General features: G+C 47.3%; 1 protein-coding gene across 1 annotated transcript in view; it reads right to left on the bottom strand.

Moving 5' to 3' along the window:
- The window catches only part of LOC142257041 (uncharacterized), an 87,667-nt gene extending 70,884 nt beyond the window's left edge, over nucleotides 1-16,783 (bottom strand). Inside the window, exons 1-5 of the mRNA XM_075329099.1 lie at nucleotides 16,593-16,783; nucleotides 16,409-16,504; nucleotides 2,175-2,351; nucleotides 1,969-2,092; nucleotides 1,823-1,887 (exon numbers count right to left, since the gene is read on the bottom strand). Of these exons, the coding sequence (XP_075185214.1) occupies nucleotides 1,823-1,887; nucleotides 1,969-2,092; nucleotides 2,175-2,351; nucleotides 16,409-16,465 (423 nt within the window). The 5' untranslated portion in view covers nucleotides 16,466-16,504; nucleotides 16,593-16,783. The remainder of the gene's footprint in view (nucleotides 1-1,822; nucleotides 1,888-1,968; nucleotides 2,093-2,174; nucleotides 2,352-16,408; nucleotides 16,505-16,592) is intronic.
- Between the last annotated feature and the right edge of the window lie 627 nt (nucleotides 16,784-17,410).

Below are 17,410 nucleotides of genomic sequence, written 5' to 3'. Positions count from 1 at the left end.
ACAGGAGGAGCGTGCAGGAGCTACAGGAGGAGCGCGCAGGGGCTACAGGAGGAGCGCCAGGGGCCATCGCGGAAGCGCGCAGGGGCTACAGCGGGAGCGGCAACCTGAAAGCAGCGTCGGCAGCAGCAGTGGTGGAGTGGTACTACAAGTACCAGCAGGTTCACGCCACAGACATGCTGAGGGAGGGCTCCCCAGACCAACACAAGCCTGGGGAGGGCGGTCACCTCCAGATCAGATGATCTGCTGCACCACCTCATAGCAGGATCTCACAGGATCCCACTGGTTCAGGCATTGTGTTAGCCTAAACCAGTGCGAACGATGTGGTTGGCAATTCAGATTTGAACAACCAAGTACAACGATCGTCGATGGGGGGTGGCGTCGCCCCCCTGGGATCAAGCAAAGATCCCCTGCTATAAGAAATAGCAGGGGACATCATTTATAAGCCGTTGCTATGTCCACTCTAGGCCACGTTATAGCTCAGTAAAATTCCCAGAATAACTCCTGTTGGTCGTGCATGTGCAGAGTCATTCAGGTAGTAGTCAAATTATTGGAATTTCTGCCTCTACTGATGGAAGCAGCAATCCTGAAAGTCAAAAGTGTCCCTTTAACGAGCCTTTTCATATGACTAAAGGTGGCTTTACACGCTACAACAACGCTAAAGCGATATCATTGGGGTCACGCACATCCGGCCGCGTTAGCGATGTTGTTGCGTGTGACACCTATTAGCGATTTTGAATCATTGCAAAAAAGGCCCAGGCTAGGCAACCCTTCCTACCAACTGCAAACCCACGAGTTGTGGATGAGAATGAAGCGCTTGGCGTAGTTCCATCACTACGTGTTTGTTCGAGAAGCGGAAACGTGATGTCCTTGTCTTCCTCCTCTGCTGAGCTACTTGGCTGCATGCCTCTGGGTTCACACCAAGTGGGATCTACAACCTTATCGTCATCCTCTCGGTTGTCCCACTCCTCACCCAGAGTCATCCTCCTCCTTTTCCTGCCTCCACAGTACAATACGCTTGTGCCTCGGGTATCTCCTCCACCCCTGGAGGTTAACGTCTGTTGATGAGGGTCTGGATCCTGCTCAGACCCTTCTTTGTCCAGATTCGGATCCAATTGACAGATTTTGGGTATCAATGCAGATGCTTTTTTCCTCTCGAGGCTGGGAATCTTTGGGGCAGACCTCTGATACCCATGGGATAGAATGTGTGAATAGCTCTGAAGACGAGCTCATCTGTGGTTCCCCACAGTGATGGGGCGGTTGGAGAGTTGTAACATCCAGGGAACAAGAATAATTGGGGTGCTACCTCTGAAGACTGTGCTGTGTGTGATGAGGAGGAGAGGCCATTTGACGCGCTTGACATCCACTGTAGCACATACTCCTTCTGGCCCTCACCTATAAGTTATACCGCTGTGCGGCTGCCAAAGAAAGGGAGTGGAGCAGCCATCCAGTAACGGAACCCGGCAGCTGTCTTTGGGTAGGACGTGTCGGTGTTTGATCAGTAGAGCTTTCAGGAACATTAGCACCTACCCTACATACACCCGCCTATTCCCCCTTCCACCACAATCGTGGTATTAACTACTCATGTTTAATGGACCTTTCCCCTCTTTTAACCAGCTGTTTCACAACCCGAGGCCCAAACCTGTGTCACCTATCACTAAATTAACAATCAGTATTTAGATGATGAAATGGCAGTTTTGGTGATCCTGCCGTCTCCACCGCTCTCATTACACAAGAATGAAACATCTAATACTGGAGGAGAAAACAAGACTGAACACAAGGAGGTCACAGCCGTCTACACCTCATAGGGGAGATCTCCATCTACCTGAGGATCCTGTGGAGGAGGAGGAGCGGGACATCTCTCTGGGGTCGTCCTCGTACTGGAGAGACCTGCAGGAGACACAGACAGGACGGACATCATTATTACATACAGATAATTATAGGCCGGGTGTATTCAGTCCTGTCTATTACCTGGTGATGTGCGGGGCTGGGGCTCCTCCATCATCACCTCCTTGTACCGCTCCTTGTGTCCTTCTAGATACTCCCACTCCTCCATGGAGAAATAGACAGTGACGTCCTGACACCTTATAGGAACCTGACAACACAATGCTACCGTCATCACCCAGAATCCTCCAGTGCCGTCCTGTATAATGTCCCAGCATTCCCAGCAGTGTCACCTCTCCAGTCAGCAGCTCCAGCATCTTGTTGGTGAGTTCCAGGATCTTCTGGTCTTTGATGTCCTCATGTATCCGGGGGTGAGGTGGAGGCACCGGGATTGGGCTCAGGGTTCCTCCCCGTCCTTCACACACAGGGGCCTGACAGCGATCACTAGAGGTCTTCACTACTGTGTAATCCTGAGTGTGGAGACATTAATAATATCACTACAGACATTTCCAGAGTCCATCACCTCCCCGGTCATATCCTCTGTTATTCCCATAGATAATGATGTAATGTGATGACATCAGAACCTCTCACCTCCCCGGTCATATCCTCTATTATCCCCATAGATAATGATGTAATGTGATGACATCAGAACCTCTCACCTCCCCGGTCATATCCTCTGTTATCCCCATAGATAATGATGTAATGTGGTGACGTCACAGCCTCTCACCTCCCCGGTCATATCCTCTGTTATTCCCATAGATAATGATGTAATGTGATGACATCAGAACCTCTCACCTCCCTGGTCATATCCTCTATTATCCCCATAGATAATGATGTAATGTGATGACATCAGAACCTCTCACCTCCCCGGTCATATCCTCTGTTATCCCCATAGATAATGATGTAATGTGGTGACGTCACAGCCTCTCACCTCCCCGGTCATATCCTCTGTTATTCCCATAGATAATGATGTAATGTGATGACATCAGAACCTCTCACCTCCCCGGTCATATCCTCTGTTATCCCCATAGATAATGATGTAATGTGGTGACATCACAGCCTCTCACCTCCCCGGTCATATCCTCTGTTATTCCCATAGATAATGATGTAATGTGATGACATCAGAGCCTCTCACCTTCCCGGTCATATCCTCTGTTATCCCCATAGATAATGATGTAATGTGGTGACGTCACAGCCTCTCACCTCCCCGGTCATATCCTCTATTATCCCCATAGATAATGATGTAATGTGGTGACGTCACAGCCTCTCACCTCCCCGGTCATATCCTCTGTTATCCTCATAGATAATGATGTAATGTGATGACATCAGAACCTCTCACCTCCCCGGTCATATCCTCTGTTATCCCCATAGATAATGGTGTAATGTGATGACATCAGAACCTCTCACCTCCCCGGTCATATCCTCTTATTCCCATAGATAATGATGTAATGTGATGACATCAGAGCCTCTCACCTCCCCGGTCATATCCTCTGTTATTCCCATAGATAATGATGTAATGTGATGACATCACAGCCTCTCACCTCCCCGGTCATATCCTCTGTTATCCCCATAGATAATGATGTAATGTGATGACATCACAGCCTCTCACCTCCCCGGTCATATCCTCTGTTATTCCCATAGATAATGATGTAATGTGGTGACATCAGAACCTCTCACCTCCCCGGTCATATCCTCTGTTATTCCCATAGATAATGATGTAATGTGATAACATCAGAGCCTCTCACCTCCCCGGTCATATCCTCTGTTATGCCCATAGATAATGATGTAATGTGGTGACATCAGAACCTCTCACCTCCCCGGTCATATCCTCTGTTATCCCCATAGATAATGATGTAATGTGGTGACATCACAGCCTCTCACCTCCCCGGTCATATCCTCTGTTATTCCCATAGATAATGATGTAATGTGATGACATCAGAGCCTCTCACCTTCCCGGTCATATCCTCTGTTATCCCCATAGATAATGATGTAATGTGGTGACGTCACAGCCTCTCACCTCCCCGGTCATATCCTCTATTATCCCCATAGATAATGATGTAATGTGGTGACGTCACAGCCTCTCACCTCCCCGGTCATATCCTCTGTTATCCTCATAGATAATGATGTAATGTGATGACATCAGAACCTCTCACCTCCCCGGTCATATCCTCTGTTATCCCCATAGATAATGGTGTAATGTGATGACATCAGAACCTCTCACCTCCCCGGTCATATCCTCTTATTCCCATAGATAATGATGTAATGTGATGACATCAGAGCCTCTCACCTCCCCGGTCATATCCTCTGTTATTCCCATAGATAATGATGTAATGTGATGACATCACAGCCTCTCACCTCCCCGGTCATATCCTCTGTTATCCCCATAGATAATGATGTAATGTGATGACATCACAGCCTCTCACCTCCCCGGTCATATCCTCTGTTATTCCCATAGATAATGATGTAATGTGGTGACATCAGAACCTCTCACCTCCCCGGTCATATCCTCTGTTATTCCCATAGATAATGATGTAATGTGATAACATCAGAGCCTCTCACCTCCCCGGTCATATCCTCTGTTATGCCCATAGATAATGATGTAATGTGGTGACATCAGAACCTCTCACCTCCCCGGTCATATCCTCTGTTATCCCCATAGATAATGATGTAATGTGGTGACATCAGAACCTCTCACCTCCCCGGTCATATCCTCTGTTATCCCCATAGATAATGATGTAATATGATGACATCAGAGCCTCTCACCTCCCCGGTCATATCCTCTGTTATTCCCATAGATAATGATGTAATGTGATGACATCAGAACCTCTCACCTCCCCGGTCATATCCTCTGTTATCCCCATAGATAATGGTGTAATGTGATGACATCACAACCTCTCACCTCCCCGGTCATATCCTCTGTTATCCCCATAGATAATGGTGTAATGTGATGACATCAGAGCCTCTCACCTCCCCGGTCATATCCTCTGTTATTCCCATAGATAATGATGTAATGTGATGACATCAGAGCCTCTCACCTCCCCGGTCATATCCTCTGTTATCCCCATAGATAATGGTGTAATGTGATGACATCAGAGCTTCTCACCTCCCCGGTCATATCCTCTGTTATCCCCATAGATAATGATGTAATGTGGTGACGTCACAGCCTCTCACCTCCCCGGTCATATCCTCTGTTATTCCCATAGATAATGATGTAATGTGATGACATCAGAGCCTCTCACCTCCCCGGTCATATCCTCTGTTATCCCCATAGATAATGGTGTAATGTGATGACATCACAACCTCTCACCTCCCCGGTCATATCCTCTGTTATCCCCATACATAATGGTGTAATGTGATGACATCAGAGCCTCTCACCTCCCCGGTCATATCCTCTGTTATTCCCATAGATAATGATGTAATGTGATAACATCAGAGCCTCTCACCTCCCCGGTCATATCCTCTTATTCCCATAGATAATGATGTAATGTGATGACATCAGAACCTCTCACCTCCCCGGTCATATACTCTGTTATCCCCATAGATAATGATGTAATGTGATGACATCAGAACCTCTCACCTCCCCGGTCATATCCTCTGTTATCCCCATAGATAATGATGTAATGTGATGACATCAGAGCCTCTCACCTCCCCGGTCATATCCTCTGTTATCCCCATAGATAATGGTGTAATGTGGTGACATCAGATCCTCTCACCTCCCCGGTCATATCCTCTGTTATTCCCATAGATAATGATGTAATGTGATGACATCAGAACCTCTCACCTCCCCGGTCATATCCTCTGTTATCCCCATAGATAATGGTGTAATGTGATGACATCACAACCTCTCACCTCCCCGGTCATATCCTCTTATTCCCATAGATAATGATGTAATGTGATGACATCAGAGCCTCTCACCTCCCCGGTCATATCCTCTGTTATCCCCATAGATAATGATGTAATGTGATGACATCAGAGCCTCTCACCTCCCCGGTCATATCCTCTGTTATCCCCATAGATAATGATGTAATGTGGTGACGTCACAGCCTCTCACCTTCCCGGTCATATCCTCTGTTATTCCCATAGATAATGATGTAATGTGATGACATCAGAGCCTTTCACCTCCCCAGTCATATCCTCTGTTATTCCTATAGATAATGATGTAATGTGATGACATCAGAACCTCTCACCTCCCCGGTCATATCCTCTGTTATCCCCATAGATAATGATGTAATGTGATGACATTAGAGCCTCTCACCTCCCCGGTCATATCCTCTGTTATCCCCATAGATAATGATGTAATGTGGTGACGTCACAGCCTCTCACCTCCCCGGTCATATCCTCTGTTATTCCCATAGATAATGATGTAATGTGATGACGTCACAGCCTCTCACCTCCCCGGTCATATCCTCTGTTATTCCCATAGATAATGATGTAATGTGATGACGTCACAACCTCTCACCTCCCCGGTCATATCCTCTGTTATTCCCATAGATAATGATGTAATGTGATGACATCAGAACCTCTCACCTCCCCGGTCATATCCTCTGTTATCCCCATAGATAATGATGTAATGCGATGACATCAGAGCCTCTCACCTCCCCGGTCATATCCTCTGTTATCCCCATAGATAATGATGTAATGTGGTGACGTCACAGCCTCTCACCTCCCCGGTCATATCCTCTGTTATCCCCATAGATAATGATGTAATGTGATGACATCAGAACCTCTCACCTCCCCGGTCATATCCTCTGTTATCCCCATAGATAATGATGTAATGCGATGACATCAGAGCCTCTCACCTCCCCGGTCATATCCTCTGTTATCCCCATAGATAATGATGTAATGTGGTGACGTCACAGCCTCTCACCTCCCCGGTCATATCCTCTGTTATTCCCATAGATAATGATGTAATGTGGTGACGTCACAGCCTCTCACCTCCCCGGTCATATCCTCTGTTATCCCCATAGATAATGATGTAATGTGGTGACGTCACAGCCTCTCACCTCCCCGGTCATATCCTCTGTTATCCCCATAGATAATGATGTAATGTGATGACATCAGAGCCTCTCACCTCCCCGGTCATATCCTCTGTTATCCCCATAGATAATGATGTAATGTGATGACGTCACAGCCTCTCACCTCCCCGGTCATATCCTCTGTTATCCCCATAGATAATGATGTAATGTGGTGACGTCATATCCTCTGTTATTCCCATAGATAATGATGTAATGTGATGACGTCACAGCCTCTCACCTCCCCGGTCATATACTCTGTTATTCCCATAGATAATGATGTAATGTGGTGACATCAGAGCCTCTCACCTCCCCGGTCATATCCTCTGTTATTCCCATAGATAATGATGTAATGTGGTGACGTCACAGCCTCTCACCTCCCCGGTCATATCCTCTGTTATTCCCATAGATAATGATGTAATGTGATGACATCAGAGCCTCTCACCTCCCCGGTCATATCCTCTGTTATCCCCATAGATAATGGTGTAATGTGATGACATCAGAGCCTCTCACCTCCCCGGTCATATCCTCTGTTATCCCCATAGATAATGGTGTAATGTGGTGACATCAGAGCCTCTCACCTCCCCGGTCATATCCTCTGTTATTCCCATAGATAATGATGTAATGTGATGACATCAGAACCTCTCACCTCCCCGGTCATATCCTCTGTTATCCCCATAGATAATGATGTAATGTGGTGACGTCACAGCCTCTCACCTCCCCGGTCATATCCTCTGTTATCCCCATAGATAATGATGTAATGTGGTGACGTCACAGCCTCTCACCTCCCCGGTCATATCCTCTGTTATTCCCATAGATAATGATGTAATGTGATGACATTAGAGCCTCTCACCTCCCCGGTCATATCCTCTGTTATTCCCATAGATAATGATGTAATGTGGTGACGTCACAGCCTCTCACCTCCCCGGTCATATCCTCTGTTATCCCCATAGATAATGATGTAATGTGGTGACGTCACAGCCTCTCACCTCCCCGGTCATATCCTCTGTTATCCCCATAGATAATGATGTAATGTGGTGACGTCACAGCCTCTCACCTCCTCGGTCATATCCTCTGTTATCCCCATAGATAATGATGTAATGTGGTGACGTCACAGCCTCTCACCTCCCCGGTCATATCCTCTGTTATCCCCATAGATAATGATGTAATGTGGTGACGTCACAGCCTCTCACCTCCCCGGTCATATCCTCTGTTATCCCCATAGATAATGATGTAATGTGGTGACGTCACAGCCTCTCACCTCCCCGGTCATATCCTCTGTTATTCCCATAGATAATGATGTAATGTGATGACATCAGAGCCTCTCACCTCCCCGGTCATATCCTCTGTTATTCCCATAGATAATGATGTAATGTGATGACATCAGAACCTCTCACCTCCCCGGTCATATCCTCTGTTATCCCCATAGATAATGATGTAATGTGGTGACGTCACAGCCTCTCACCTCCCCGGTCATATCCTCTGTTATCCCCATAGATAATGATGTAATGTGGTGACGTCACAGCCTCTCACCTCCTCGGTCATATCCTCTGTTATCCCCATAGATAATGATGTAATGTGGTGACGTCACAGCCTCTCACCTCCCCGGTCATATCCTCTGTTATCCCCATAGATAATGATGTAATGTGGTGACGTCACAGCCTCTCACCTCCCCGGTCATATCCTCTGTTATCCCCATAGATAATGATGTAATGTGGTGACGTCACAGCCTCTCACCTCCCCGGTCATATCCTCTGTTATTCCCATAGATAATGGTGTAATGTGATGACATCACAACCTCTCACCTCCCCGGTCATATCCTCTGTTATCCCCATAGATAATGATGTAATGTGATGATATCAGAACCTCTCACCTCCCCGGTCATATCCTCTGTTAACCCCATAGATAATGATGTAATGTGGTGACGTCACAGCCTCTCACCTCCCCGGTCATATCCTCTGTTATTCCCATAGATAATGATGTAATGTGATGACATCAGAGCCTCTCACCTCCCCGGTCATATCCTCTGTTATTCCCATAGATAATGATGTAATGTGATGACATCAGAGCCTCTCACCTCCCCGGTCATATCCTCTGTTATCCCCATAGATAATGATGTAATGTGATGACATCAGAGCCTCTCACCTCCCCGGTCATATCCTCTGTTATTCCCATAGATAATGATGTAATGTGATGACATCAGAGCCTCTCACCTCCCCGGTCATATCCTCTGTTATCCCCATAGATAATGATGTAATGTGGTGACGTCACAGCCTCTCACCTCCCCGGTCATATCCTCTGTTATCCCCATAGATAATGGTGTAATGTGGTGACATCAGAACCTCTCACCTCCCCGGTCATATCCTCTGTTATCCCCATAGATAATGATGTAATGTGGTGACGTCACAGCCTCTCACCTCCCCGGTCATATCCTCTGTTATTCCCATAGATAATGATGTAATGTGGTGACGTCACAGCCTCTCACCTCCACGGTCATATCCTCTGTTATTCCCATAGATAATGATGTAATGTGATGACATTAGAGCCTCTCACCTCCCCGGTCATATCCTCTGTTATCCCCATAGATAATGATGTAATGTGGTGACGTCACAGCCTCTCACCTCCCCGGTCATATCCTCTGTTATCCCCATAGATAATGATGTAATGTGATGACATCAGAACCTCTCACCTCCCCGGTCATATCCTCTGTTATCCCCATAGATAATGATGTAATGTGATGACATCAGATCCTCTCACCTCCCCGGTCATATCCTCTGTTATTCCCATAGATAATGATGTAATGTGATGACATCAGAGCCTCTCACCTCCCCGGTCATATCCTCTGTTATCCCCATAGATAATGATGTAATGTGGTGACGTCACAGCCTCTCACCTCCCCGGTCATATCCTCTGTTATTCCCATAGACAATGATGTAATGTGGTGACGTCACAGCCTCTCACCTCCCCGGTCATATCCTCTGTTATCCCCATAGATAATGATGTAATGTGATGACATCAGAGCCTCTCACCTCCCCGGTCATATCCTCTGTTATCCCCATAGATAATGATGTAATGTGATGACGTCACAGCCTCTCACCTCCCCGGTCATATCCTCTGTTATCCCCATAGATAATGATGTAATGTGGTGACGTCATATCCTCTGTTATTCCCATAGATAATGATGTAATGTGATGACATCACAGCCTCTCACCTCCCCGGTCATATCCTCTGTTATCCCCATAGATAATGATGTAATGTGATGACGTCACAGCCTCTCACCTCCCCGGTCATATCCTCTGTTATCCCCATAGATAATGATGTAATGTGGTGACATCAGAGCCTCTCACCTCCCCGGTCATATCCTCTGTTATTCCCATAGATAATGATGTAATGTGGTGACATCAGAGCCTCTCACCTCCCCGGTCATATCCTCTGTTATTCCCATAGATAATGATGTAATGTGATGACATCAGAGCCTCTCACCTCCCCGGTCATATCCTCTGTTATTCCCATAGATAATGATGTAATGTGATGACATCAGAGCCTCTCACCTCCCCGGTCATATCCTCTGTTATCCCCATAGATAATGATGTAATGTGGTGACGTCATATCCTCTGTTATCCCCATAGATAATGATGTAATGTGATGACATCACAGCCTCTCACCTCCCCGGTCATATCCTCTGTTATCCCCATAGATAATGATGTAATGTGGTGACGTCATATCCTCTGTTATTCCCATAGATAATGATGTAATGTGATGACATCAGAACCTCTCACCTCCCCGGTCATATCCTCTGTTATCCCCATAGATAATGATGTAATGTGATGACATCAGAACCTCTCACCTCCCCGGTCATATCCTCTTATTCCCATAGATAATGATGTAATGTGATGACATCACAGCCTCTCACCTCCCCGGTCATATCCTCTGTTATCCCCATAGATAATGATGTAATGTGATGACATCACAGCCTCTCACCTCCCCGGTCATATCCTCTGTTACTCCCATAGATAATGATGTAATGTGATAACATCAGAGCCTCTCACCTCCCCGGTCATATCCTCTGTTATTCCCATAGATAATGATGTAATGTGATGACATCAGATCCTCTCACCTCCCCGGTCATATCCTCTGTTATTCCGATAGATAATGATGTAATGTGATGACATCAGAGCCTCTCACCTCCCCGGTCATATCCTCTGTTATTCCCATAGATAATGATGTAATGTGATGACATCAGAACCTCTCACCTCCCCAGTCATATCCTCTGTTATTCCCATAGATAATGGTGTAATGTGATGACATCAGAGCCTCTCACCTCCCCGGTCATATCCTCTGTTATCCCCATAGATAATGGTGTAATGTGATGACATCAGAGCCTCTCACCTCCCCGGTCATATCCTCTGTTATCCCCATAGATAATGGTGTAATGTGGTGACATCAGAACCTCTCACCTCCCCGGTCATATCCTCTGTTATCCCCATAGATAATGATGTAATGTGGTGACGTCACAGCCTCTCACCTCCCCGGTCATATCCTCTGTTATTCCCATAGATAATGATGTAATGTGGTGACGTCACAGCCTCTCACCTCCCCGGTCATATCCTCTGTTATTCCCATAGATAATGATGTAATGTGATGACATTAGAGCCTCTCACCTCCCCGGTCATATCCTCTGTTATCCCCATAGATAATGATGTAATGTGGTGACGTCACAGCCTCTCACCTCCCCGGTCATATTCTCTGTTATCCCCATAGATAATGATGTAATGTGGTGACGTCACAGCCTCTCACCTCCCCGGTCATATCCTCTGTTATTCCCATAGATCATGATGTAATGTGATGACATCAGAGCCTCTCACCTCCCCGGTCATATCCTCTGTTATCCCCATAGATAATGATGTAATGCGATGACATCAGAGCCTCTCACCTCCCCGGTCATATCCTCTGTTATCCCCATAGATAATGATGTAATGTGGTGACGTCACAGCCTCTCACCTCCCCGGTCATATCCTCTGTTATCCCCATAGATAATGATGTAATGTGGTGACGTCACAGCCTCTCACCTCCCCGGTCATATCCTCTGTTATTCCCATAGATAATGATGTAATGTGGTGACGTTACAGCCTCTCACCTCCCCGGTCATATCCTCTGTTATCCCCATAGATAATGATGTAATGTGGTGACGTCACAGCCTCTCACCTCCCCGGTCATATCCTCTGTTATCCCCATAGATAATGATGTAATGTGATGACGTCACAGCCTCTCACCTCCCCGGTCATATCCTCTGTTATCCCCATAGATAATGATGTAATGTGGTGACGTCATATCCTCTGTTATTCCCATAGATAATGATGTAATGTGGTGACATCAGAGCCTCTCACCTCCCCGGTCATATCCTCTGTTATTCCCATAGATAATGATGTAATGTGATGACATCAGAGCCTCTCACCTCCCCGGTCATATCCTCTGTTATCCCCATAGATAATGATGTAATGTGATGACATCAGAACCTCTCACCTCCCCGGTCATATCCTCTGTTATTCCCATAGATAATGATGTAATGTGATGACATCAGAGCCTCTCACCTCCCTGGTCATATCCTCTGTTATCCCCATAGATAATGATGTAATGTGATGACGTCATATCCTCTGTTATTCCCATAGATAATGATGTAATGCGGTGACGTCACAGCCTCTCACCTCCCCGGTCATATCCTCTGTTATCCCCATAGATAATGATGTAATGTGGTGACGTCATATCCTCTGTTATTCCCATAGATAATGATGTAATGTGGTGACGTCAGAGCCTCTCACCTCCCCGGTCATATCCTCTGTTATTCCCATAGATAATGATGTAATGTGGTGACATCAGAGCCTCTAACCTCCCCGGTCATATCCTCTGTTATTCCCATAGATAATGATGTAATGTGATGACATCAGAGCCTCTCACCTCCCCGGTCATATCCTCTGTTATCCCCATAGATAATGATGTAATGTGGTGACGTCATATCCTCTGTTATTCCCATAGATAATGATGTAATGTGATGACATCAGAACCTCTCACCTCCCCGGTCATATCCTCTGTTATCCCCATAGATAATGATGTAATGTGATGACATCAGAACCTCTCACCTCCCCGGTCATATCCTCTGTTATCCCCATAGATAATGATGTAATGTGATGACGTCACAGCCTCTCACCTCCCCGGTCATATCCTCTGTTATCCCCATAGATAATGATGTAATGTGATGACATCAGAGCCTCTCACCTCCCCGGTCATATCCTCTGTTATCCCCATAGATAATGATGTAATGTGGTGACGTCATATCCTCTGTTATTCCCATAGATAATGATGTAATGTGGTGACGTCACAGCCTCTCACCTCCCCGGTCATATCCTCTGTTATCCCCATAGATAATGATGTAATGTGATGACATCAGAGCCTCTCACCTCCCCGGTCATATCCTCTGTTATTCCCATAGATAATGATGTAATGTGATGACATCAGAGCCTCTCACCTCCCCGGTCATATCCTCTGTTATTCCCATAGATAATGATGTAATGTGATGACATCACAGCCTCTCACCTCCCCGGTCATATCCTCTGTTATACCCATAGATAATGATGTAATGTGGTGACATCAGAGCTTCTCACCTCCCCGGTCATATCCTCTGTTATCCCCATAGATAATGATGTAATGTGATGACATCAGAGCCTCTCACCTCCCCGGTCATATCCTCTGTTATCCCCATAGATAATGATGTAATGTGGTGACATCAGAACCTCTCACCTCCCCGGTCATATCCTCTGTTATCCCCATAGATAATGATGTAATGTGATGACGTCACAGCCTCTCACCTCCCCGGTCATATCCTCTGTTATTCCCATAGATAATGATGTAATGTGATGACATCACAGCCTCTCACCTCCCCGGTCATATCCTCTGTTATCCCCATAGATAATGATGTAATGTGGTGACATCAGAGCCTCTCACCTCCCCGGTCATATCCTCTGTTATTCCCATAGATAATGATGTAATGTGATGACGTCACAGCCTCTCACCTCCCCGGTCATATCCTCTGTTATTCCCATAGATAATGATGTAATGTGGTGACGTCACAGCCTCTCACCTCCCCGGTCATATCCTCTGTTATTCCCATAGATAATGATGTAATGTGGTGACGTCACAGCCTCTCACCTCCCCGGTCATATCCTCTGTTATTCCCATAGATAATGATGTAATGTGATGACGTCACAGCCTCTCACCTCCCCGGTCATATCCTCTGTTATTCCCATAGATAATGATGTAATGTGGTGACGTCACAGCCTCTCACCTCCCCGGTCATATCCTCTGTTATTCCCATAGATAATGATGTAATGTGGTGACGTCACAGCCTCTCACCTCCCCGGTCATATCCTCTGTTACCCCCATAGATAATGATGTAATGTGATGACGTCAGAGCCTCTCACCTCCCCGGTCATATCCTCTGTTACCCCCATAGATAATGATGTAATGTGGTGACGTCACAGCCTCTCACCTCCCCGGTCATATCCTCTGTTATCCCCATAGATAATGATGTAATGTGGTGACATCAGAGCCTCTCACCTCCCCGGTCATATCCTCTGTTATCCCCATAGATAATGATGTAATGTGATGACATCACAGCCTCTCACCTCCCCGGTCATATCCTCTGTTATCCCCATAGATAATGATGTAATGTGGTGACGTCACAGCCTCTCACCTCCCCGGTCATATCCTCTGTTATCCCCATAGATAATGATGTAATGTGGTGACGTCACAGCCTCTCACCTCCCCGGTCATATCCTCTGTTACTCCCATAGATAATGATGTAATGTGATGACGTCAGAGCCTCTCACCTCCCCGGTCATATCCTCTGTTACCCCCATAGATAATGATGTAATGTGGTGACGTCACAGCCTCTCACCTCCCTGGTCATATCCTCTGTTATCCCCATAGATAATGATGTAATGTGGTGACATCAGAGCCTCTCACCTCCCCGGTCATATCCTCTGTTATCCCCATAGATAATGATGTAATGTGATGACATCACAGCCTCTCACCTCCCCGGTCATATCCTCTGTTATCCCCATAGATAATGATGTAATGTGGTGACGTCACAGCCTCTCACCTCCCCGGTCATATCCTCTGTTATCCCCATAGATAATGATGTAATGTGGTGACGTCACAGCCTCTCACCTCCCCGGTCATATCCTCTGTTATTCCCATAGATAATGATGTAATGTGGTGACATCAGAGCCTCTCACCTCCCCGGTCATATCCTCTGTTATCCCCATAGATAATGATGTAATGTGGTGACGTCAGAGCCTCTCACCTCCCCGGTCATATCCTCTGTTATCCCCATAGATAATGATGTAATGTGATGACGTCAGAGCCTCTCACCTCCCCGGTCATATCCTCTGTTATCCCCATAGATAATGATGTAATGTGATGACGTCAGAGCCTCTCACCTCCCCGGTCATATCCTCTGTTATCCCCATAGATAATGATGTAATGTGATGACGTCACAGCCTCTCACCTCCCCGGTCATATCCTCTGTTATCCCCATAGATAATGATGTAATGTGGTGACGTCACAGCCTCTCACCTCCCCGGTCATATCCTCAGTTATTCCCATAGATAATGATGTAATGTGGTGACATCAGAGCCTCTCACCTCCCCGGTCATATCCTCTGTTATCCCCATAGATAATGATGTAATGTGGTGACATCAGAGCCTCTCACCTCCCCGGTCATATCCTCTGTTATCCCCATAGATAATGATGTAATGTGGTGACATCAGAGCCTCTCACCTCCCCGGTCATATCCTCTGTTATCCCCATAGATAATGATGTAATGTGGTGACGTCACAGCCTCTCACCTCCCCGGTCATATCCTCTGTTATTCCCATAGATAATGATGTAATGTGGTGACGTCACAGCCTCTCACCTCCCCGGTCATATCCTCTGTTATCCCCATAGATAATGATGTCATGTGGTGACGTCACAGCCTCTCACCTCCCCGGTCATATCCTCTGTTATCCCCATAGATAATGATGTAATGTGATGACATCAGAGCCTCTCACCTCCCCGGTCATATCCTCTGTTATTCCCATAGATAATGATGTAATGTGATGACATCAGAGCCTCTCACCTCCCCGGTCATATCCTCTGTTATCCCCATAGATAATGATGTAATGTGATGACATCAGAACCTCTCACCTCCCCGGTCATATCCTCTGTTATCCCCATAGATAATGATGTCATGTGGTGACGTCACAGCCTCTCACCTCCCCGGTCATATCCTCTGTTATCCCCATAGATAATGATGTCATGTGGTGACGTCACAGCCTCTCACCTCCCCGGTCATATCCTCTGTTATTCCCATAGATAATGATGTAATGTGGTGACGTCACAGCCTCTCACCTCCCCGGTCATATCCTCTGTTATCCCCATAGATAATGATGTCATGTGGTGACGTCACAGCCTCTCACCTCTGCAGTAAGATGGGAGAGGAGCTCCAGGGTGAGGGGAATGATCCTCGCCGCCATTTTGCCTCTTTTCTTCAGAGGATTCTTTATTGGAGGAATCTGAATGGAGAAAAGATGAGAAGAGAAAATAACGGAAACTTCACAGGAAACAACTCGGAGAAACGTCTCCAGAGGATCCGGCATTTACCCTTATTCCCGGCTTCTGCCTGTAGGTGGCGCTGCACTTGCTCTGTGGCCAGCACTGGGGGCGCAGGCGCAGTGTGACATTAGTGTGGCTGGGACTTGTGGTGCGGGGAGTCTGTGTCTCTGCAGAGCGCTGGGATCTGGAGTTCTCCGCTCTGTGCTGGGGGAGGACACGTCCTGCAGATTTCCTGAGGGGTGACGTCACCGGAAGGGGCGGGGCAGAGCTGTGAGCGGAGCAGTGCTCGGGCTGTGCAGAGCTGTGGGCGGAGCTGTGGGCGGGGCAGGGCTGTGGGAAGAGCTGTGGGCGGGGCAGAGCTGTGGGCGGGGCAGAGCGGACGGATCCTGACCCTGAGGTGGAGAAGATTCAGCGGCTCCTCATTAGTTCTAGAACTTTCCTCTCAGACTGGATTTTGCCTCCGGTCATTTCTTGGGGCTGCAGCTCGTGTATATCTCACAGGGAATGGCCTGAAGCTGCAGCACGGGGCTGTGGGGGCTTCTATAAGGAGGGGATATGGGGGGGCTACACAGGGCAGGGGGAGGGGCTGTGGAGGCTTCTATAAGGAGGGGGATATGGGGGGGGGCTACACAGGGCAGGGGGAGGGGCTGTGGAGGCTTCTATAAGGAGGGGATATGGGGGGCTACACAGGGCAGGGGGAGGGGCTGTGGAGGCTTCTATAAGGAGGGGGATATGGGGGGCTACACAGGGCAGGGGGAGGGGCTGTGGGGGCTTCTATAAGGAGGGGGATATGGGGGGGCTACACAGGGCAGGGGGGAGGCTGTGGGGGCTTCTATAAGGAGGGGATATGGGGGCTACACAGGGCA

Source organism: Anomaloglossus baeobatrachus, chromosome 1, assembly GCF_048569485.1.
Source record: "Anomaloglossus baeobatrachus isolate aAnoBae1 chromosome 1, aAnoBae1.hap1, whole genome shotgun sequence".
Taxonomy (NCBI): Eukaryota; Metazoa; Chordata; class Amphibia; order Anura; family Aromobatidae; genus Anomaloglossus; species Anomaloglossus baeobatrachus.
This window is presented reverse-complemented; position numbering and strand designations above follow the sequence as displayed.